Genomic DNA, 23,388 nt, shown 5'->3' on the forward strand with positions numbered 1-23,388 from the left:
ACAAGACAATACAACAATAGGGTAACTAGAAATACTATTATGTACAGCCACAAGGACTCCACCACCACTTAACTTAGCACTGGTAAGTTCTGATCTGTCACATCTATACATGCTGTAGCAGTCAAGACCAAGCTCACTATCACTAATATCAGAACTAAGATTAGTCTCTACAAAGGCAATCATATCATATGCCGTGACTGAAGCATTAAGAGACAAATCAGTTAATTTAGACCTCAACCCATTGACATTCTGAAAATAAATACTATAGTTCTTTGGTGTACCGTTGGAACTTATGCGTTTTTTTGCTTATTACTCACAATTTTTGGGACCCCACTGATATATTTGATTGTAAGCCCCTCCTCACCCCTAGACTTTCAATTGGCCAGTTCGGCATTTAAAGTTTTCAGATGGTTAGCCTCAAATGGGGTTCTATCTCTAGATAGTCTAACTTTGGATAGCAATGGATCACACAACTTGGCATTGAATTTAGATATGACTGTTGAAGCATCAGCAGGATTACCCAATATCACCTTGAGTGGCCTAGTGTACCCCTGTTTCTTTTTCCCAACACGAAGAGATCTAGCACCCACAGGAGAAAAGGATGGAAGAAATGGAGAGAATAGTTTTGAGATAAAGTCCATGTCATGTTGTTTTCTCACTGCTACATCAGCGCTAGGGGATTCTTCCAAATTGAAAACCATCACATTTGAAGATCTATGAGTATGTTCATGGAGTTCTGCTAAAGTCACCTCAAGGCTACCCGAGTCCAACCCAGAAGCATTCATGGACTGATTCTTAAGTACACCCAGCTCCTGTTCCAAGGCCTCAATACGTTTCTCTGACTCACAAATACGAGGCTCCAAACTGGACAGCAAATTATTCACAGAGGCTAGGTCTTCTTTAATGGCAGTAATATCACCAGGAACCGCTTCCATACTGTTTATTTTAGAGATTAGAGTGTCCATTTTCAATGACAGTTGTTGAATATTAGAAAGCACTAGATTGTGAGGATGTTCATCAATACCAAGACAGTCAACCCTGGAACAAAACCATTTATTCTTGGAATCCGCTGATAGTATACGGTATTCATTGTCTGGTACAGAAACACAAGTATGATGAAACCAACGTTCGCATTTACCAGAGCATAAGAGACCCTTTTCAGAACGCAGGACTTTTTTGAAGCACATACAGCACGTAATACGATCCAAAAATGCCATTATATACATCTAGATGAAAAACACAAATTAAGTTCAACAGTTAGGCAGCTGTGTTAATATCGAATAATATGTAGAAAAAAAAGTTCGGAAAGCAGTTAGTAGCAAGTTCATCGAAAGAACGCGAGAGGGAATAGTGACGCGTATACGATCGGATAGCGCTGCAAAATAAGTTGAACAGTATCTGTATCACCAACCATCCGTATCACCGCGCAACAGAGTCTTCCTACTCGAACATAGACGCAACAGAGTCTTCCTACTCGCACTTAAGCAAAGACACTCGAAAAAGCAGACTCATTCATTACTGCAACCGGTAAATTATCTACTGTCAAGTTGAAAACAAGGCGGTCAAAGTTCAATTCAACGTGACAAAACTAAAATTAGCTCATGAGTTGAGTACTGGCTACGAGTACGAAATAATGCTTCAGTGTAAATACACATGTCCAAATCACGTCGCTAACATTGCTAACAGCAGAGAACACTTTGGGAATTCACCACACACTACTCACAGTTCAAAAAAAGACATAATTACTGCCAATTTGAACATGGTTAAAGTCTATCAGCTGGTCAAATCAAATAATTCGTTCCACCAACACCAGTTACGTTTGACCACGGTCAATTCAATGGTTAAGTTTGACTGCCGCCGAACGGGCGATCAAATTTATTTGAACACGGTCAAAAGACTGGTTTGATCAATTTCCTTGCTTGTTTGTGGGTTATGTTTTTGACGCAATAAAAAATTTCAAAGTTTTTGGTGCGATTGAATTTTGTTGTAAGCTATTTATTAGGTTCGTTCTCGGACTCTTTTAATTAGTAAATTATTATAGTATAGAAAATAAAGGACGGTTTTGAAAAAGATTTGCTTTAATCTTCTATTACACAGTGGGCCTATATTAATCAATCCTCAGATCATATTAGAAGGGGACCCAGGAGGCCTGCCCTTAAATAATGAATATGAAGAAAAATCAGTACAGTAATTACAGAAAAAGTACAGTAATCTGAATTTTTGATGGCCTGACGGTAAAGTAAAAAGAGCATTCAGCGCAAATTACCCTCTGAATATGAGCAGCAAAACTGATATCAAGTATCATGGGGTGCTACTATATTTACAGCATTTTATTTGGATTTTCGTTTAATAATAATTATTAATCCATTAGCATTTGAATAACTGCAATATCTCAGTAATTTTCATCCATCAAAATCAGATGTAGCCAATAGCAAGCCAGCAAACATGTCGGCCAACTTCAGAAAAGTACAGCTACAAGATTTGACCATGTTCAGATCTGTCCATGTTAAGATTTGCCCGACGGAGTTTTGATCAATCCCGAGGTTTGTGGAACAGTTGTATGTTTGATCAAATTTTGACTATGGTCTAATTGACCATGGGCTAGGCTATATTTGATCAAGGTTGGTGATACCGGGCATAAGTGTAGCATCAAAAACTTTTTTCACTAATCTCCTACTTGCATACAAATTAAGAATAATTTAGCAAGTAGTATTTTTTTGACAGGAACTAACTGTATAGAAGTTTATAGCTTTATTTTACTGAGCTAGTGATAGTAAATTATTTCAATTATTGTATTGTGTTTTTGTTTTTGTCAAAATAATATTTGATTTGGTTTTTAACTTGAGGCTGACTGAGAGACTTCCTTCAAATGGCAGATTATTTGTCCAAATACCTAATCAAATATTACCAACACTTTAATCACCAAAAATGAATAAAATAAAACTGACTTGTTTCTAGGGAGAAGAGTACGGATGCCACAGTGGATCCAGTCCAGTCCAGATTCAGCCTGAAGGTCAAGACAACTCAGGATCAATTATGGTATCACAACATCAAGCACCAGACGTGGACAACTGTGATTGGCCAACTTATGAACTGGATCAAGGTGAAACTTCAGTCCAAAATTTTTCAAAACATCCAATTGAAATTATAGTAAAACAAGAGGTACATGATGGAGAAGAAGAAAAAGTAGTAGTAGTTGGAGAAGAAGAAGAAGAAGAAGAAGAAGAAGAAGAAGAAGAAGAAGAAGAAGAACGACGACGACAACAACAACAACAACAACCGATCAAGCAAGAGGTACTAGATGGAGAAGAAGAAAAAGGAGAAGAAGAACAAAAACTGATCAAGAAAGAGGTACTAGATGGAGAAGAACAACAATTTCGAGAGACAGAAGAAGTAAAAGTGGAAAAAGTTGAGGTTAAGCAAGAAATTGATTGTTGTTTGCATATTGAGAGCACATATTCTGTTCCATCGGATAGACTGAGCTTTGAGCCCTCTTCACCTGAACATTTCAAAGTAGAAAATGTAGAAGCTATGGAGGAAGATCGATCATTCAAACATCATTCAGAAATGTTGATGCAAGACTATTCTTCTGAAATAGCTCCTGGAAGTTCTGAAAGTGGAAGCATATATTGTATACAAAAGTTTGAGAAACATGCAAGAGCAGGTTCCCCTGAAAGGTCACTTGATGAGTCTCTTGAAAATTTATCGACACAAGATTCTATTGAAGATTGCAATGATTTGAATTCATTAAATGAAAATGATAAAACACATTTTAGTGAATCAGTAATTTGTCATTTGTGTAGCAAAACATTCAGCAACAACAAAGATCTAAATCTTCATTATATAAAATTCCATTGTAAAGTAAATCAAGGAGCAAAACCGTTTTGCTGCAAAGTCTGTGACTTTAGTACTTCAAGGAGATCAGCACTAAATTTACATAATAGAAATGCACACACTGGAGAAATGCATTACATCTGTGAATTTTGTGAGTATGTGTCCAATTCTTCTGCTAATATAAATGCACATACAATAAGTCATACAGGAGGAAGGCCCTACTACAGTTGTGAATTTTGTGGCTTCAAGTCTTTTCAAGAATCAGATCTTACTATGCATTTATATTGCCATTGTCACATTGAAGAAAACCCTTATAACTGTGAAATTTGTGGATATTTATGCAAAACTTATCATACTTTATCAAGACATACTCAATCTCACACAGAAAAGCACTACTGCTGTGTAAATTGTGACTACAAAACAAATCATAAAAGGAATCTCACCAAACATTCAAGGATGCACACTGAAGAAAGACCCTACAGCTGTAATTCTTGTGACTACAAGACATCACAAAAATCAAATCTCATGTCACATCTAGAAATACACACTGAAGAAAGACCCTACAGCTGTGATTATTGTGATTACAAAACAACAAAGAAATCATATCTCATAAGACATCTAAAAAGGCACACTAAAGAAAAAACCTACAGCTGTAATTCTTGTAATTACAAGACATCACAAAAATCAAATCTCATGTCACATCTAGAAATACACACTGAAGAAAGATCCTACAGCTGTGATTATTGTGATTACAAAACAACAAAGAAATCATACCTCATAAGACATCTAAAAAGGCACACTAAAGAAAAAACCTACAGCTGTATTCTTGTAATTACAAGACATCACAAAAATCAAATCTCATGTCACATCTAAAAATACACACTGAAGAAAGACCCTACAGCTGTGATTATTGTGATTACAAAACAACAAAGAAATCATACCTCATAAGACATCTAAAAAGGCACACTAAAGAAAAAACTACAGCTGTAATTCTTGTAATTACAAGACATCACAAAAATCAAATCTCATGTCACATCTAGAAATACACACTGAAGAAAGACCCTACAGCTGTGATTATTGTGATTACAAAACAACAAAGAAATCATATCTCATAAGACATCTAAAAAGGCACACTAAAGAAAAAACCTACAGCTGTAATTCTTGTAATTACAAGACATCACAAAAATCAAATCTCATGTCACATCTAAAAATACACACTGAAGAAAGACCCTACAGCTGTGATTATTGTGATTACAAAACAACAAAGAAATCATACCTCATAAGACATCTAAAAAGGCACACTAAAGAAAAAACCTACAGCTGTAATTCTTGTAATTACAAGACATCACAAAAATCAAATCTCATGTCACATCTAGAAATACACACTGAAGAAAGACCCTACAGCTGTGATTATTGTGATTACAAAACAACAAAGAAATCATATCTCATGAAACATCTAAGAAGGCACACTGAAGAAAAACCCTACTGCTGTAATTCTTGTGACTACAAGACAACACAGAAATCACATCTCAAGTCACATCTAGATATACACACTGGAGGAGGAATCCACAGCTGTAATTCTTGTGAATACAAAACAATACAGAAATCATATTTCATAACACAAAGAATGCCCACTGGAGAAAAACCCTACAGCTGTGTGATTCTTGTGACTAAAAAGGAGCAAACAAATCATTGCAAAACATCATAGAAGGAGACTGAGCCCTATGGTTGTGAATCGTTTTAGCATTCCACACAGAAAGATTTCATAACTCCAACAAAATTTAAGAGCAAATACAGGATGAAATAAGCCTAAGGCAGGATTTCAAAATATCTGAATTCAACTTTCAACTATTATAATCTCAGCCCAACCCATTCTATCTAAGCTTAAGACTTCAATAAAACACGAAGTGCGAATCCACATTACATTAGAAAGTACCTTGCAAACTCTTACGAGTTATTCTAAATGTAGGTAGCCAAATTACTAACCAACTGTTCCAATTATATTTTTCAAATAGAGTTTTCAGCCAGTGGAAATCGAATTTTTATATGTTTGGAATCTCATTAGAGCATTGAAGTATTCTCAAATTAAGTTACATTCACAAATTATTTGACAATACTTCCGCCTAAAACTATTGAAACTCACATTAAGATAATGTCAATATTTGGTTAATTTTTTATGCTTTTTGAACCAAAATGGGACGACAATTTACTATATTTTATTGATGTTTTTTCCCAAGACGAAACACTATCTAATAACTTTACTGAAGTTATTCTAAACTGTTGTTTAGATAATGTGTATCTTCGTAAATATTTAATAACACTTACCGTACTCTTTGTGATGAGATGAGGTATGCATTTTCCTCCTGAGGAGGAGCTTTATCAGCCTGAAACAAGGGACGCTTGCTTTCTAAGGGTTTCTCTATATTTTATTATACATCAATTTCCAATAATAATAATAATTAAGAGGAGTTTATTGACAAAACATATACATAATTTATTGTTATATTATAAATACAAAATTGCTAATACTAAACTTAGTTCTAATTATGATACCCCACTATAATAATATGTGTCGGGGTGATCATAATGTTCTTTTCTAAAACATGTATAAAAAATGTAATTAGTAATTTTAGTTATAAAGGTTTGTTAGTTATCAAAGGTAGGTAGAATAAAAAGAAGATAGTAGTTCATCCTATTTACAATGAGCTCCTCGGTCTGGTAAATGCCACTATCATATAACCAATTCCGTACTGCTCTTTTAAATCTATTTATATTTATTTCGTCCTTTGCGATCTGCGGGATTTTATTGAAAATTCTAGGACCTAAATATTGTACCTCTGACCAAAAGCTGTGTTCATTGTGGGAATGAGAAGAAAATTCAGATTTCTAATTCTGGTGTTGTGGCTATGGAAAATTAAATCGGTAAAATTTGTATTCTTAATATAAATTACTAAAACTAATACATATAACTATCTGACGCTGAGAACTCTACTTTCGGTGAACAATTCACTTGTTGGAAAACGGTTGTTTCTGTTTGTCATAACCTTAAGAATATGTTTCTGAGCTTTAAAAATTGAATCTATTAATTTGTAATTTGCTGCACCCCAAACCAACAGCCCATATCTCAAAAGTGACTCTACAAGTGAGAAATATACTATTCTAATCATATCTTTACTAATTATATGACAAAGCTGGTAGAACTTATAAATGAGCTTTCTTATTTTCTTAGTTGTGTACGATATAATATGTTCATCCCATTTCAATCGATCATCTACAATATTATACCTAGTTATTTAACATTATCAGAGTGCTTAATGAGAGGACAATCACAGTTTCGATTCTCCCCTTTACAATAATGGAGCTTCATTGATGACTTTGACCGTTTGGTGCTATCAGTTATAGAAAAGGTTAAGAAATTTGTTTTCCCTGCATTTAGTGTTAATAGGTTGTTCCCCATCCATGTGGTGACCCTGGAGAGTTCTGTTTCTGCTGTTTGAAATACCTCATCCCAGTTTCTACCCTGGAAAAGCAGGGCCGTGTCATCTGCAAATGCTATTACCCTACCTCTGATTCGAATGGAGCACAACTCATTTGCAAATATAAGATATAAAATTGGGCCCAAAACTGTTCCTTGAGGAATTCCAAATTCCATGGATCCTTCTGCACTCATGTGACTAACACATGATTTTAGCTGTTGTAAAAACTCAGTAATACAGACTTGGGTCTTTGTATTCTGGCGTCAAGCTCCTATAGTTCATAAGTTGTCCGCTCTGATGGTAGTTATTCATTAGTGCTAGCTTGTAGTATGCTCACTTTGCCTACTTCTAATTTTGTATTTTTTAGATGTGATTTTCTGATGTATTTAATTCGTTTCATTGTTCTAGTAATTTATATTGCAGTTTTTGTCATATTCTGCAATTATTTGAGCCATTTTGCATTGGTTCTGTGTCATTTTTATTTCCAATACTTTGATCTCCCATCGTTGGCTACAATCAATGCTTGCTTCCACTTGTTCTCTTCTTCAAGTCAAGTTGCCCTTTCGAGGCTTCCCCTTTTATTTCTTCAAATATGTAGCAATTTTATCTTTTCACCTAAAATTAATGTTTTAAAGTGTTTTCTAAGCTCTCCTTGGCATTCTGTGCAAATAAGTTTCTTCGTGGGATTTTTTCTCATCAAAATATCTTCATCATTCCAAAAGCTAACCTAATAGCTCTGCATCACCTTGTGTTCAACTTCAAAAATACAAAACTAATTCTCCTTGAACTCGATCATCAAAATTCAAATGTTTTTCTGCCATCATAAACTCTTATGAACACTCAAAAATTGTAATTGTGAGTATTTAATTGTAAGTTCAATTTTTCTCCCTTGGCACTTTGTCTGATTGGTATGGTTACAAGTCACTACTTTTAGGCCACAATATTGCTTGTCATTTGACTACCTCTCTGCATCAGGACACCTTGATCTGCCACTCTTGTCGTTTGACTATTTCCAAGCTAGATCTTACTGCCAACTTCAAATTTCATGAACTCCCCGTGTGCAATCTCTGTGTGCATCCAGTGATCTGGTTTCTCAAGTGTGCTCAGAACTTTCTGTATCAAATTGTTTCAACTGTGTCAAAAATGAACTGTATCAAATCAATTCAAATTGTTTTCACTGTCATTATGGACAATCCTAGTTTGTGCCAACAGCAACCATTATCTCATATTTTGCATATATTATGAACTCTGGCACCCTGCCATCCCAGCCAACAATTACAAATTTCGTGTGTCAGTCCACCCTGGATCCTGTCTATCCACTCTGAGATCATTCATCGGTCTTCGGCGCTCTTCTCCTTGGTCGACGGAGCTTGTCTCATCGGTCGTCGGAGTCCTGCTTCATCGGTCTTTGGTGCCCTCCTCATTGGTCGCCTTTTCTCTCACTGATTGCATCCAAGGTGCCCTGCCGCCTGTCCAGGTCCGAGTCACTGGTGTGTGTCTCACGTGCCCTCCCGGGAACAAGTTAGATGGCCTGACTTGCAACATTTGCTTATCAGATGAGTTTGTCACTTTCAATATTTTTAGACTTATTCTTTGGCCCTTTTTACACAGAGGTTTTTCTAACATTCATATTTTCATTCTTTGAAAATTGCTACTTATTTGTTAAATTGAAACTTCTACTTACCCTTTTTTATGAGTCTCTTTCTCCTTTTACCACAACATTGGAAAGCCTGTTGTGCAACAATTTTGCCACTTAGTATTTGAAGTCACATTTAGTAACTCTGTATATGAATAATTTTAGGAATTCACAACGTTTTAACACTAATTACTAATCATTTCTAATCAGACAGTAGCCTACAGCTGTCTCTTGCTCTGTTCTGCACATTAGCCAAGCTGCTTCTGGTGCCCTCTCATGCCATACTAAGTATTGTTATGATCTGTTGAGATTTAATTTGAATTTAATTTAATATTTCTACCCTTTTTGTCACTCATTTTCTCAGGAACAATAATCTTAAGAATCAGTGAAAGAGAATTCACAGACGATTGCTTATCTATTGAATATATTGAGTTTCTAAATATGTTATTTCAGGACTATCAAATTGCTCGAATCAGCTATTGAAAATAAACCAAAATTATCAAGTTTTCATCTATTTATATTCAAATTACATATTAATTTACATTAAAGACTATATCTATAATCATTATATTGTATTCTTACATTCCTATATTCAAATATTCACAAATGTTTTGTAATATCCATTGACTTATTGACACATTTGAATTTCTGCAATTATTGTTGTACTAGCCTTTTATATCTCCATCATCAGTAAAACTCTTTGTTCGTTTTTGAAGAATTCTGAGCGTATGACAAAAGGGCAAAATAAATTCAGTCATTGTCTCTGTACAACATTGTCTTTATTTAGAAAAATCACTATCACAGTTATCAAATTTAGAACTTTTACATTTTCAGGTTCACAATTACAATTCTTTTTAAACATTCTAGAGTCAATTACAATTTAAATAGAGGTCGTAATTTCAATTTGGCACTTCGTTGGGTCCGTGGTGTAAGAACTAGACAAGTTTTAGTTCTTTTATCAAATTCTGCGTCTCACACCAATCAGTCCACTTTAAAGTTAGGTTGGCTTTACGACCCAACCTGCCACGAGACTCATCAGCTGTAATGATTTAAAGATGAGAAATGAAATTGAATTGTTGGCACCATAATTTGGTTTATGTGCATTTTTTACTCTACTAAATAAATGATTACTAAATAAATCAGTGTTTTGAAGTAAATAAGTCAGAAAATTGTTTGAATTGAATCTCCTTTCTCTAGGATGCCAAGGATATAATTTCCACTGACTTAAAAACTGAATGTGACCTGTATAGTGAATCTCAGTTTACTGTTCACGTTATAAAGACAGTGGCAATTGAAGGACGGCAAAGTTGCCAACCACCTCCCAGTAAATAGCTGTGATTCAAGTCATTATTCTGGTACCTATAGCCTATCTTATTTATAATATTTATTATTCAGCTCTTGTTTGCAATGAACAATTTTATCACAATTTTATGTTGTTTGTCAAGAAAATATAGATCTTATCATTATAATGATGATACATTTTTATGAATGGATGAGGTGATTTTTTTGGTAGTTCATTATAGGCTATTTCTTCATACTCAACAAACGATTTGTGCCTGCTAGAAAAAGATAGAGCTATCTGCTATGTCTAATGACAGATAAGGATGGGATCCAATGTCAGTCTGCTGCTGTAGTCACTTCATTGAGTTTTTTGAGGATTTTCTCAGGATTAAGTTACTCTATTTTTTATAACTCTGCTGTACATAACAGCAGAAAGCTGAAGTTTTCAGGGAATTTCCTTCTAGGTTTAGTTGCAGTAAAGAATAAAAGTGGAACTTGAATTCACTATCAGAGAGTTGTGCTGTGTGTATTGTGACAACGTCGAGGTCAATTATTGTTTCTTATTGGCGCTAATCTGTTAGGTTAGGTTAGAGGGAGAATATCTTTAGTCATTAAACAACAAAGTGGCCGTCCATCCACTTCACATTTCCCAAACATTGTCGTACATGTCCTTTTACACTGCACACAATTGATCAGCAACTCTCTCCAAATGTTGAAATTGGCCATACAAACTAAACAACTTGCGGTTACAATAACTATAACCATGGTTATTATAGTATACCATAGTTATATAGTTATAACTATATGCTTCAAAAATTGTAGAATGAAATAAGGTAATAAAATAAAACACACATTAATTAATGTATATGTTTTATTAATGTAATTCTTGTTTATAAACTAGAAAATACCTAATTTTATAAAATTTCCATACATAATTATTTCTCTTTACAATTTCCAATTTGAGTTTTTCTACAGTATTCACAATGTCTGTTGAAATAATAAATTCTTGCCGAGAATGAAACAGCAAATAACAGGAAATTTGAATACCATAGTGGAAATTACATTTTTTGTGATTTTAATTTTTATTCTCTCTTGAATATCAATTTGAGATTATTATCAATAAAAAATACATACAAATAATATAAAACTATCTCCCAAGTAATTCTGAAATGAAGAAAAAATTATTCCTTGATAATTTGGAGTAGCTCTACCCAAAAGATAATTTGATGCAGTAAGCTTACTCTTTTATTTCTTCAGTGCATATTCAAATCATGAATATGAAATCACAAATTTATATAAACAAAAATATTCTAGGAATAGAATAACATTTAATAAAAAATCTTCAAATTACTAGATAATCAATAGGCTACATTTCCATGCAATATATACCTTATAGTATGTCCCTTTCGCTAGCAATTAATAGAGATTTTTTGAAAATGGATATAGCCTATTTAGCAGTATCACAAACATAAATTTTCATTCAAAACTATAATATACAAATTGCTTTCTTTTCCAAATAATAGGTAGGCCTACCGTACATAATGTTATAACATTTTGTAGCAACGCATTGCCAAGCTCGGGTTAAGACATTTGAACATGGTCAAGCAGGGTACAAATAACAAGTGTGCAATTATCGATAGAAACTAAATCGCCATAGAAACTCATGTATGTTTAAGTGGATGCGTTGTAAAGCGTACATGATTTTTCGATCAAATCATGTTCAAACGTCTTAACCAAGCTTGATGGTGAAACCGGATATATAAGACTAAATCCGAGATTTGCATGAAGCTGCACATATCAAAAATTTCTGCAGAGTGAAGAATTTCTTGAAATAAGTATCATAATATTTCCCCCCAAACCCTCCCCTAGTGGAAGTGATCAATATAGATCAATAAAAAAGTACTATTACCTATTGATATCAATACACATCATTACATATCCATGGATATGTATTGATGTGTATTGGCCGAAATACCTATTGATATCAATAGGCCTACACATCAATGGGTAGCCATGGATATCAATACATAACCAGCTGTATTGATATCAATACAGATCAATAGCCATCCAGAAGCAGCATGTCCCCTTTATAGAAAAAATCTTCTTTTAAATCTAGGAGAGCAGCTTAGGATGAAGATAACATTTGCAAGGATTAGAATAATCTAATCCAGCTGCGACAAGCATCAGACAAGGGAGTATACCTGTTTAATTATCTATAATCAATATAAGTAAATTGGATTCAGTGAAAAGATGTCTATTGACATATTGATAAAAAATTAAGGAATGTAAATAGTTGAGACATAAATAATGTAAAAAGTAGTTAATGAAAATAACTCATAGGTACGCATGTAATTTATTTATGAAGAAAGGTCCTTATTGTGGTGCTCCAGAATAATTTAATCTCTCCCTGTTTAAAGTAGCAATTTTTTGAGCTACATACTGGTTTATGTTACTGCACCTCAATTCAATTCCAATTTTTGAAGCATTCAGATTTTCCTCCAGAATCCGGTGTTTAAATATTTCTAGAACAAATAACAGTTGAAAGTATAAAATCTTAAAAAATTAGAAAATAAGGATTTTATTTCCTAAATTAATCTGAAAATTTATTTGAAAACCTAAAAATGTATTTAAATATGTATGACGAATCTCCCTCTCGTGAAAGGAAAGTCCAAGATAACACAAGAGCGTTTTTTTTCACTTGAAAATTATGTCCTCACAGTTTTACATTATAACATTATACTCTGGTGGGAAAGTCGAGAAACCCCCATTTTTCACGTGAAAAAATGTGGAAAAGTTCCATCTTTTCACGTTTAAAGTACGTGAACCTAAAACTTGAAAATAACATTTTTTTATAATAACCACATTTTTTGAAAATAACCATATCATATGATTCATATCAAGGAATTTGAAATAAAGCCAAAGATATGCTCAAAAGCCATGAGACCAATAGTCTATGTGGGGGAATATTTATTTCCTGAAAATATTTATTATTGAATTGTGATGTAAATGCTTTATTGATGTATTTTTTTGATGGAAATAGATTGAATTGAATTGAGTATTGAGCATTGAGGTATTTCATAACTGTTGCAATAATAACTGACCGAGCGAAGTGAGGTCTAAGATTCAAGTCAACGGTTTGGCATTTCTCTTAATGTTTAAATGTTTATGTTTACATGTTGCACATTTACGGCGAAACGCGGTAATATATTCTCATGAAATTTGACAGGTATGTTCCTTTTCAAATTGCGCATCGACGTATATGCAAGAATTTTGGAAATTTTGCATTTCAAGGATGATATGAAATGAAAAAGGAGCCTCCTTCATAGATTTACGCCAATGTTAGAGTAAAAATCAGACTGTAGAATTATTCATCATAAATCAGCTGTCTAGTGGACTATAATATACTACCCGTTCAAAAACATAGAACATCTTGAAAATGTATCTTTGCTTAAACGTTAGAAGACAGTTGACTATAATACTACTCGTTCAAAAACATCGATCATCTTGAAAATGTATATTTCCATCAACGTTGTAGACAGTTGCAGCAAGACCTGATGACAGCGCTCTCACTTACATTCCAGGACGGCACGTCACAGTACGATAGGACAGAAAGCTCTATGTTTATTCAGAATTTTTCCTAGACATTCTAAATTGATAAATTATTTATACATTTTTGAGAAAACATAACAACAGGTCAATGTAACTTACTGAGCGCGAGGTCAACTGTTCACAGAACTACTAGTATATTTTTTAATTTTTATATAATTTTTAGCAGAGCAATAATACCAATTTAGAAGCATCTCCCACCAATGCCCAATAACTCAAATTCGTAGGAGAGTAGGTGGTGGGTGAGGTGAGTTTTCAGAGAAGCAGTATTTTGACAAAGCGGTTGAAGATGAGACATTAATGCAAACTTTATCTGACCGTTTAGGGTGTATTTATTAGACGAATCGACAGTCCTCGAATCCTTCCAGCCACTTGTTTCAGCCAACTTTTTTAGGCTCTCTCTCAGTATCTCTCGCTCGCTCGCTATACCGACAACCCAGCCTAACCCAACTTAACCATCTCCTGTCTCTGAATGCCAACAAAGTGTCGTGTAATCTGGTTAATGAAGTGTAAAGCATAGAGATAGCGCCGCAGCGGCATTGGACGAAATTTGGTCGTTTACAGTGATAGAGTAAGGGAAATGGCTTTAGAGGGGGGAGGGCTGTGTTGGAAATGGTTAGAAGTTGAAGGGGTGGCGTTGTGTAGGTCTATTTATGGTAGTTTATGCCTTCACTCTTCGACTTTGATGCATCATGGCGGTAAATTTGGCCATCGCTTGAGAAGTCTCATAAAATTATTCCGTGATCGAGTTCTAATATCAGTATGAATGAGTTATTACTGGTAGAGAATTTATATCACAAGTGAGAGTGAAAAGTGAGATTGTAGGTAAGATTATTGAAGTGTCTATCTAATATACTGTCTACCATACCTCTAAATACTTAAGTGTTTCAATCACCCATTAATTTTTTTTTCATTTCATTATAATCAACGTATTAATCATTTATGATCCTTTTCATTGTGTCTATTTTTATCATATTCTACGGTAATAAATTAAAGATACCTAAGACCTCACCAATATTAGGCTCATATATGCTTCGTAATTGAAGCTCTCGACCATCTCCTGTTGAGAGAACAATCATTTCACAGTTAAAATGCTTTTCACCAGAACTCACTGAATGCTGGTTCGAAAAGCATTTGCAGCACGGTCTTTGAATTATCTTGTTTTTATTATTTTTTTTTTAATTGAATGAATGATAGAATTATCTCAGTTGGTGATTTATATTCAGTACCGGTATCTATGTAACTATTTTCAAGTACCTTGATTCAATTTTGGTACGTAAGATCAGATAGATACGGTATGGCTCTATAGATATATTTCTTTTGTCAAGAAAATACAAGATGATTTGACCTTATTAGACTAGAATATGTTGACACGTGGCACAGCTAGCCAAGCAAAACTTGTGTGCTAGCTATGAGTTCTTTGTAGATTGAGACTTCAATTCCATGTGCCTATTAATTGAGCCTGTGTATATAAATAATCTATAATATAATAAAAGAAAGACTCGGCTTATACACGTACGAGATAGGAAATTCACGAATGACACATCATCACATCTGAACTACTGGACTGATCAACTTGAAATTTTGCATATAGATTCTTAATTTAACGAGGATGGTCAAGTTTTCAGTTTGCTAAGTTTTCAATTAGTCCCTTGCAGAGCACGGGTTACCTGTTATATAGTCAACAATATTTTTATTGATGTTATTGTGCAATGATGATCTCCATAATATGCTTAAAAAATTGAAATATAGTGAGCTTATAAATGTTTTAAATAAATTTTGAATTAATTATATTGCTTTAGATTTTGTTAATTCAAGACATTTCTATTCTGAATTAAAGATGTTTTTTTTCTGAACTGAATAATATATTCTGAATAATATAATCCTGAATAATATATTCTGTAATGTTAATTAGTTTGAATATGTATTTGAAAATTGGGAGAGATTCTTTTGTTATAACAGCGTTATATATAGATCTCCATCACACTTGTACATAACATAATTTTTCATTGATCTGAGGAAGATTTTGGATGATAATTGAAAGTATTTCCACATCGATCTGGGAGATTTGAACATCAACACAAAAGAACCAAATCAGCACAGGCAACTAGAAGACAATGATAATCTACTCAGTGAATATAGATTCCTACATTGTATAAAGCAGGCAACTCGTAGTGGAAATAATAGCGCTTCATGTATAGATCATATTCTGATAAAATTTAAAAAAGATATAATACCTACCAATAGTTTTCCCAAATTCTATCCCAGATCATTTTATAAGTATTATGGGGATTAAATATGATGCGGTGAAACACAATCACAACATAAGAAAACCCTAATATGAAAGTATTGATTATGATAAACTTTCATTAGCACTAACGAATGAGACCTGGAATTCTGTGTACCTGCAGGAATGCGCTCAGAGTGCTTTTTTTTAGAATAGAATAGAATATTCATTTTATTCAACAATAATACAGAAAATTTCCATTCAGTTGAATAACGTCAGGAAGATTTCCAGTCAAAAAACTTTATAAAAGATAATTCACACGGCAAGCTATTATGTAAATCATACATTAAAATTACATTGGCATACATAAATAACATTGAAACATACTACATTCCATTTAAAAATTTGTCAATACTATAGTAACTCTTATCAACTGAGAACCTATATAGGTCTGTTTCAAAGGGATGCGTCCTAGGATGTAAATGAGTTGGCAGCCTATTCAATAATTTCACACCAATATAACTGGGCTTTTTCTTATAAAGAGAAAGTCTATGATACTGAACACTGATATTATTTCTATGCCTAGTATTATGATGGTGTACATCTGAATTTGTTGTCAAGTTGTTTATATTTTTTACTACTAACATAATTACTTTATAGATGAAAATACAAGGAACTGTGAGAACTGAAAGATTTCTGAATGCATCTCGGCAAGTGTGGTTAAAGCCTAAACCTGCTAAGTATCTTATTGCCCTTTTCTGCAAAATAAATATTTTATTCATGTTCTACAAAGTTGTAGCTCCCCAAATTTCAATGCCTTAAGAAATTTGTGAATGAATCAATGCAAAATATAGGACTCTTCCCGTGTCCAGAGGTACATAGCGTATGATGCTTCGCAGGACAAATAAATTAGTACTTATATGGCTAGCAAGTTGTTCAATATGAGCATCCCAAGAAAGGCTTCTGTCAATTACCAGACCTAGATAAGATTTGCTTCTGTGACATTTTCTACCTTTGAGTCTCCAATATTAATGACCGGTTCAAAGAAATAATTTTTTAAACCAAATTGCATATATTATATTTAGGCTACTCTTATTTGGATTGACTGACAAAAACGACTCATTATAATATTGAACAATGAGGTTTGTAAGAGTGTTGGCATTTATTTCAAGTTCATTGAGGCTCTTATCATTAAACATCAGGGTTGTATCGTCGGCATACAGAGTAACATTAACACCTACTGGGACAGATGATTGCAGATCATTGGTGTACAACACAAAAAGCAAAGGTCCTTGTGGTACACCTCTTGTGACCCTGAGAGGCATTGAATCAGCTATCTGGGTATCAGAATTTATTGTAACATATTGATAGCGGTTGGACAAGTAAGACTTGATCAAATTACCCCCAACACCTCTTATTCCGACGTTTGAAATCCTACTGATAAGGGATTTGATATCAAAACTATCAAATGCTTTAGATAAGTCTAATAGCACCCGATTATGTGATCTCCTTTATCAGTCTTATCTATGATACCTTCAATGAACGATACAGCGGCAGATATAGTAGATTTCCCCCTCACAAAGCCATTCTTGCAGGAAGATATTAAATCAAATCTCTCCAGATAGTTCATAATCCTGTTATATATCAATTTCTCAAAAATATTGGAAAAAGCTGACAAAATGGAAATAGGTCTGTAAATTAATTATAAATATCATTTCTGACACCATTTTTGAATAGTGGTTTAACTTTGGCTATTTTGAGTAAATCCGGAAAAATGCCTGTTTGAAGAGTGTTATTAATTATGAAAACTAGAGGTTCGACTATTTGATTGCAACATGCTTTAACTATGCTGATTGGAATATTATCGAACCCTACACTACTTTTTGTTCTGATACTTTTTATTATATCAAGTATTTCTATTATCTGTTGGAAAAAAGTAGAGACAGTTTCCTAGAAAAAGAAGCATTGTCATTATTCTTACTTGAGTTTAATATACGGTATTCAAAGTTGGTGCCATTGAAATAAAATAATTATTAAAAGCGTTAGCAATTTCTTTAGGATCTGAAGAGATTTCTCCATTTTGTTCTAGCTCTATATTCGGTTGCAGTTTTTTTCTTTTGCCTCTGAGTTCATTTATTATTTCCCAGCTTTTCTTAGATTTATTTGGTGCACTTAAAATTGAATTACTAATAAATTGTTTTTTGGCTTGTATAACCTCACTGTCATAATTTTGTTGAATTCGTTTTATCAGCTCCCTATCAACTATTTCTCCATTATCTATTTTGATCTTAACTAATTTTAATATGTTTCTTATCTGAATAATTTCTTCCGTAATCCAATATCCTTTCATTTTCCTTTTATTTTGCTTCCTTCTATACGATTGTTTTAAAGTAGAGTTCACATTCATGTGATTAAGAAAAATTTCATGAAACTGCTTGAATTGTGAGTTTACATCTGATTTTTCATAAACAGACAACCAAGACTCCATACTCAATGAACTTATCATCTTACTAATATTCTTCTGAGAGCAGCTGAACACAGGAGCGTTAAACGGTATCCGACTTGCTTTAAATCTACCAGAAACATGAGATAATTGTAGATAGTAAAACTGTGCAGTATGGTCCGACAACAAAGTGTGTACTACTTGCGCAACATATGATTCACAATTAATATTTGTTATTATGTTGTCGATGGCTGTCCAACTATATCTTGTAATTATTGTTGGATCTTTTACACTGCAGTGTAAATCAAACTGATGTAGAACATTAATTAACTTTCTACGATTGGGAGAATTATTCAAAATATCTATGTTATAATCACCGGCAACAATAATCCTATCAGAAACATTTTTTTAAAATTCTATCAAACAGTATTTCAAGCCGCTCAAAAAATACATTTGTGTCTCCACTTGGAGATCTATACAGGCCCATAACAACATAACAGTCCTTACCTTTATAAAACTTGAAATCACACACTTCAATATTTCTAGTGCTACATAAACCACCTATATTCAGTTTGCTGAACTCAGAGGAAGTAATGTCTGAAAACCTACGACTTACAAATACAGCTACGCCTCCTCAGATCATCTTTACAAAAACAACAGACTAGAAGCATATCACTGATTATTAGAGAAGCTATTTCATATTCTTTCAGACCATGTTCACTCAATACAAGAATGTCTGGTTGTTCTTCTTCAACCAGATTGTCTAAAAGGTTCAACTTACTAATAACTCCATCAATATTTTGATGAATTATTTTCAAACTATTTGAACAGTTCAGAATATTCAAGTGCTCAGAACTAATATCAATATTTCTATTATTCTGCGAATCTAAGTTAATTTTTTGGTGGACACAAGTAATATTAAATTCGTCTTGTTTGGAAGTGAATTGACTCTTGCCCTTATTACAATTTAAACCCCTAAAAGATGTCCCCTATCATCATAATGCCCGTCACACAATTCAATAACCTGATTATTATCATTATTATGGAACATTTCGCTTAGTCTAATTATTTCATCTCGGACATATTTTTTCCCTTCTAAATTTAAATGTTGCTCATGTTTTGTGTGCATGTCTCTACTAGTCCTACTCAAATCTAAAATCTTAACATTGTTGAAACGCACTGACAAGTCATTAATTCGTTCATTCGTTTCATCTATTTCGACGTTCACACATGAACTGTTCATCAGATCGAATCGATGCGGTAGGTTAGCGATAACATTCGTGTCTTGAAGGCTGTTGATCGTTCGTTTTATCGATTTCACTGCGTTTTTTGCTTCATTACACGAAACTTCATTCGTACCACTTATTATAACCACTGTATCCTTTTTTTGTGAATGATTCGCATTGTTCAACACAGCTCTCCAGGATAGCTTTAGATTTTGCTCCGGACTTTATACATCCATAAACATTTAAATTTGATGATATGGAGTTGATCAAGAGTGGGATATTCCTACGATGACTATCACTGTAGATGTTCATATTCGCATAGGTTGATTTTATATTAGAGTTAATGACAGTCTTCTCTACCCTGCCCCGATGTTTTCGACCCTTTTCACCCTTATTACGATCATTACAACGATCTATGAGGTTTCCGAGTCGTGAATTATTATCACTAGACCTGGACTCTGACAAAGTTAAGTACCGTACATCACTCTCCATTTCTTTGCCTCCTCTGTAGACAACAAATATTCATCCCGTAGCGTCTTATTGTCGGCCTCTATACTTCAATTGTCGTCGACATGGATGCCAATTGGTCGTTTAGTGATGCAATCTGTGATTGAAAAAACCTATATTTTCATCAGTTTGAGAAGACCCCTCATTGGTTTGTTTTTCCGTAGTCAGTTCCAGTATTCTGATGTCATTCGACATAGACCTCTCGATTGCAGCATCACATTGAGTCCTTAAGCGCTCATTCTCCATTAACAGGTTGTCTCTTTGGAGCATTAACTCCTTAATCATTGAACTTTGTTAATTTGGTTCGATTCCCTCCAAATTGTTGTCCCTTTCATCTATAGACAATTAATCAGAATACTCTTATCCTTATTTGTCATATCTGGAGTAGAACAGTAAGCAATTGAGATAGAATCATTTTTGGAACTTGGAACGGGATGACTATGATTAGCAGATGATAGATCAACTATGACATTTACTGACTTATCAGTCACTAGTTGTGCTTTACAAGCCTTGTCCAAACATCGCCACAAAATTCTCTTTGAAGAGAATGATAGAAATATTGAAGAACTACACAGAAGAATGTAAAGTTATTAATAGAGTATCACACACATAAAGAAAAAATAAGCCTTGGATCACAAATGGATTAATTATATCAATAAGGAAGAAAGTTAATTACACAGACAAAGTAAGAATAATACAGCGAATCTACAGCTTAGAGAGTATTATAGAAGGTACAGAAATTTCCAGCAACTCTAAGCAAACATGGGAAGTAACAAGAGAAATAACTGAAGTGCAACGGTCAAGAACACAGATTCACCAAAATCAACTAGGAAGGGAGAGAATTGAAATTGGGAGATGATGATAAGGATATGGCAAATTCTTTCAATCAATTTTTTATTAATATTGGATTAAAACTGGCCCAGGACATCCTAAATAGTGATTGTTATGGCGCAGATGAGCATGCGGCAGCTGATCAAGGAGTCTGCCGGTCATTATTCTTTGCACCTGTCAGTGAGGACGAAATTATATAAAACATAAAATAGTCTTAAGCTAATGTCACCAACCGTATTTGAGATTACTCAAATAAAGCTGCTTAACACTATAGGAAGCTAATGCTGGTCATGAGGGCCAGTGAATTTTGGCAATCTTGGTTGAAAGAAAAGAATATAACCAAAGTCCAATTGAATCTTATATATTTTTTATAATAAGAAATTTAAATATACTCAAATATTCATAACATCTTTCAAAATAATTCGGTTACATAATTTTGATATTTAAAATAATTAAGTTACAAAGTCTATATGAAAAACCCGGATATTGAAGATTCTGGTGAAGTGTAGAGAAACGCAGATATACGAAGTTAATTCATTATAAAACTCGATGAACTTGGCTGAATTGCTAACAAAGTGTTAATAATGAAATGTTCTGCTTACCGCACTGATTGTAGATTGAAATATAACTAGGTACAAATTAATACTTATACTCTTCTGCTTTATGTCATTGTGTTTTTCCTGAGAAAATCCAACTGGGTTATTACAAGATTCAATCAGACATTAGATAATAATTATATATGCTCCCTTAGCATAGTTGAAGAAAATAAAAATATAAATAATAATGCCGAAACATTATTGAAAGAATGAAGAATCAGTATGCAAAAGTTTGAGGCGTTTCATCATGATTCAGAACAAGAAGTGCAAGTCAGAGCTTCCTACAGCTGACGAAGGCAAGAGTACAATCAGACAGTCATACCACTCTAACAAAACATAATCAATAATTTGAGAAAAATAAAAAGCAAGATGAAAATCTCGAAAGAATCATCCAAAATGAGAAAAAAAAAGATAGAATGATCAATTATAACATTTTTTTGAAAAAAATATCAACACCCAGTCAGCAGTAAGGCTTGATTCAAGGCTTGAATTAGAAGCAGCCTTCACTTGTCAATCAAGGCTGAAGTTGAATCCAGCTGAAAACGATCTTGCTTGACATTCAACTCGAAGTCCCCTTGAATTTGAGAAAAAATAAAAAGCAAGATGGAAATCTCGAAAGAATCGTCCAAAATGAGAAGAAAAAAATAGAATGATCAATTAATAACATTTATTTGAAAAAAATATCAACACTTTTAAAAATGCACTAAGAAGAAGAAAATAGTTTTTTTTATCACACTTGGTTAAAAAAATTTTCACTTCATATCCCTGAGAGAAAAATTCTAATGTAATAGTGTGAATATTGAGTGGGTATTATTGTAGTTGTTTGTGTATATCTTATATTATTTTTCAGGTTTTTGAACTGAAATTAAATTTGATTTTACTGTTTGTTGAACCCTGCGTTTTTAGTGTGAAAATTGACTCTGTCTTGTTTGAATTTGCTAACTTGTTGCTTAGTTGTCAAAATTAAAGCAATTTTTGTGCATTTTCCAAGTGCAGTTTCAATTTCATGTCGAAAAAGCCACTGTATTTGAAAATTGTACGAGCTTTTTGCAGCTTTGGCTTTTCCACTGGAAGTTATGCTCAACGCTCGATGAGGGGAAATAATTTTCAGTGAAAAGGCCACAGTTTGAATTGAGATGTAACTGGGAAAACATGTAACAGTGTGCGAGCCTCGGTCCTCTGATTGGGCCCATTTCCCATTCAGAGGGACAAACTGTTAAGTTTCCAGCTTGTAAAAATAAATATTGTTACAATAGTGAGTGATGAGAATTATGCGAATTAGCCTGAGAAGTTAGCCTGTTGTGAAAATGGATTTTGCTGTTTTGCTTTTCTGTGTTGTGTTGTGTCGACTCTGTAAGTGTGTGTGTAGAAGCTATGATCCTAAGAATAACAACAATTTTCCTGGAGTATCAGCTTAGTTCATGACCCTTGCTTTTCTGCGTTGTGTAGTGTCGACTCTGTAAGTGTGTGTGTAGAAGTTGTGGTACTGAGAAGATCAACAATTTTCCTGGAGGAGCAGTCTGGTTCACGACCTTATAAGGCAAGGAATTTATAGCTGTCAAGGAAAAATAGCTGTCACTTGGTGGGAGAATGTATCTTAAATTGTAGTTGTAACGTTCCTTTCTATTGGTGGAAATTTTTCTAGAAAATAGTAACTGCCAATCACAGTTAACGTTGGTTAGGTCTATAGTATGGACGATCACACAGCTGTCCACCTCAAGACGA

At 33.7% G+C, this 23,388-nt stretch overlaps 1 protein-coding gene across 7 annotated transcripts in view; it reads left to right on the forward strand.

The window, feature by feature from the left end:
* Positions 1-23,388, forward strand: part of LOC111051761 (zinc finger protein 436) — a 44,029-nt gene that overhangs the window by 19,236 nt on the left and 1,405 nt on the right. For 6 of the 7 annotated variants that reach the window (XM_022338318.2, XM_039434469.1, XM_022338319.2 and 3 more), the window contains one exon: positions 2,959-9,714. In XM_022338318.2, the coding sequence (XP_022194010.2) occupies positions 2,959-4,707 (1,749 nt within the window). In that variant the 3' untranslated portion in view covers positions 4,708-9,714. Of the gene's footprint in view, positions 1-2,958; positions 9,715-23,388 lie in introns of those variants that run through there. The other variant, XM_039434470.1, reaches the window with a different exon arrangement.

Source organism: Nilaparvata lugens, chromosome 8 (genome assembly GCF_014356525.2).
Source record: "Nilaparvata lugens isolate BPH chromosome 8, ASM1435652v1, whole genome shotgun sequence".
Classification (NCBI taxonomy): Eukaryota; Metazoa; Arthropoda; class Insecta; order Hemiptera; family Delphacidae; genus Nilaparvata; species Nilaparvata lugens.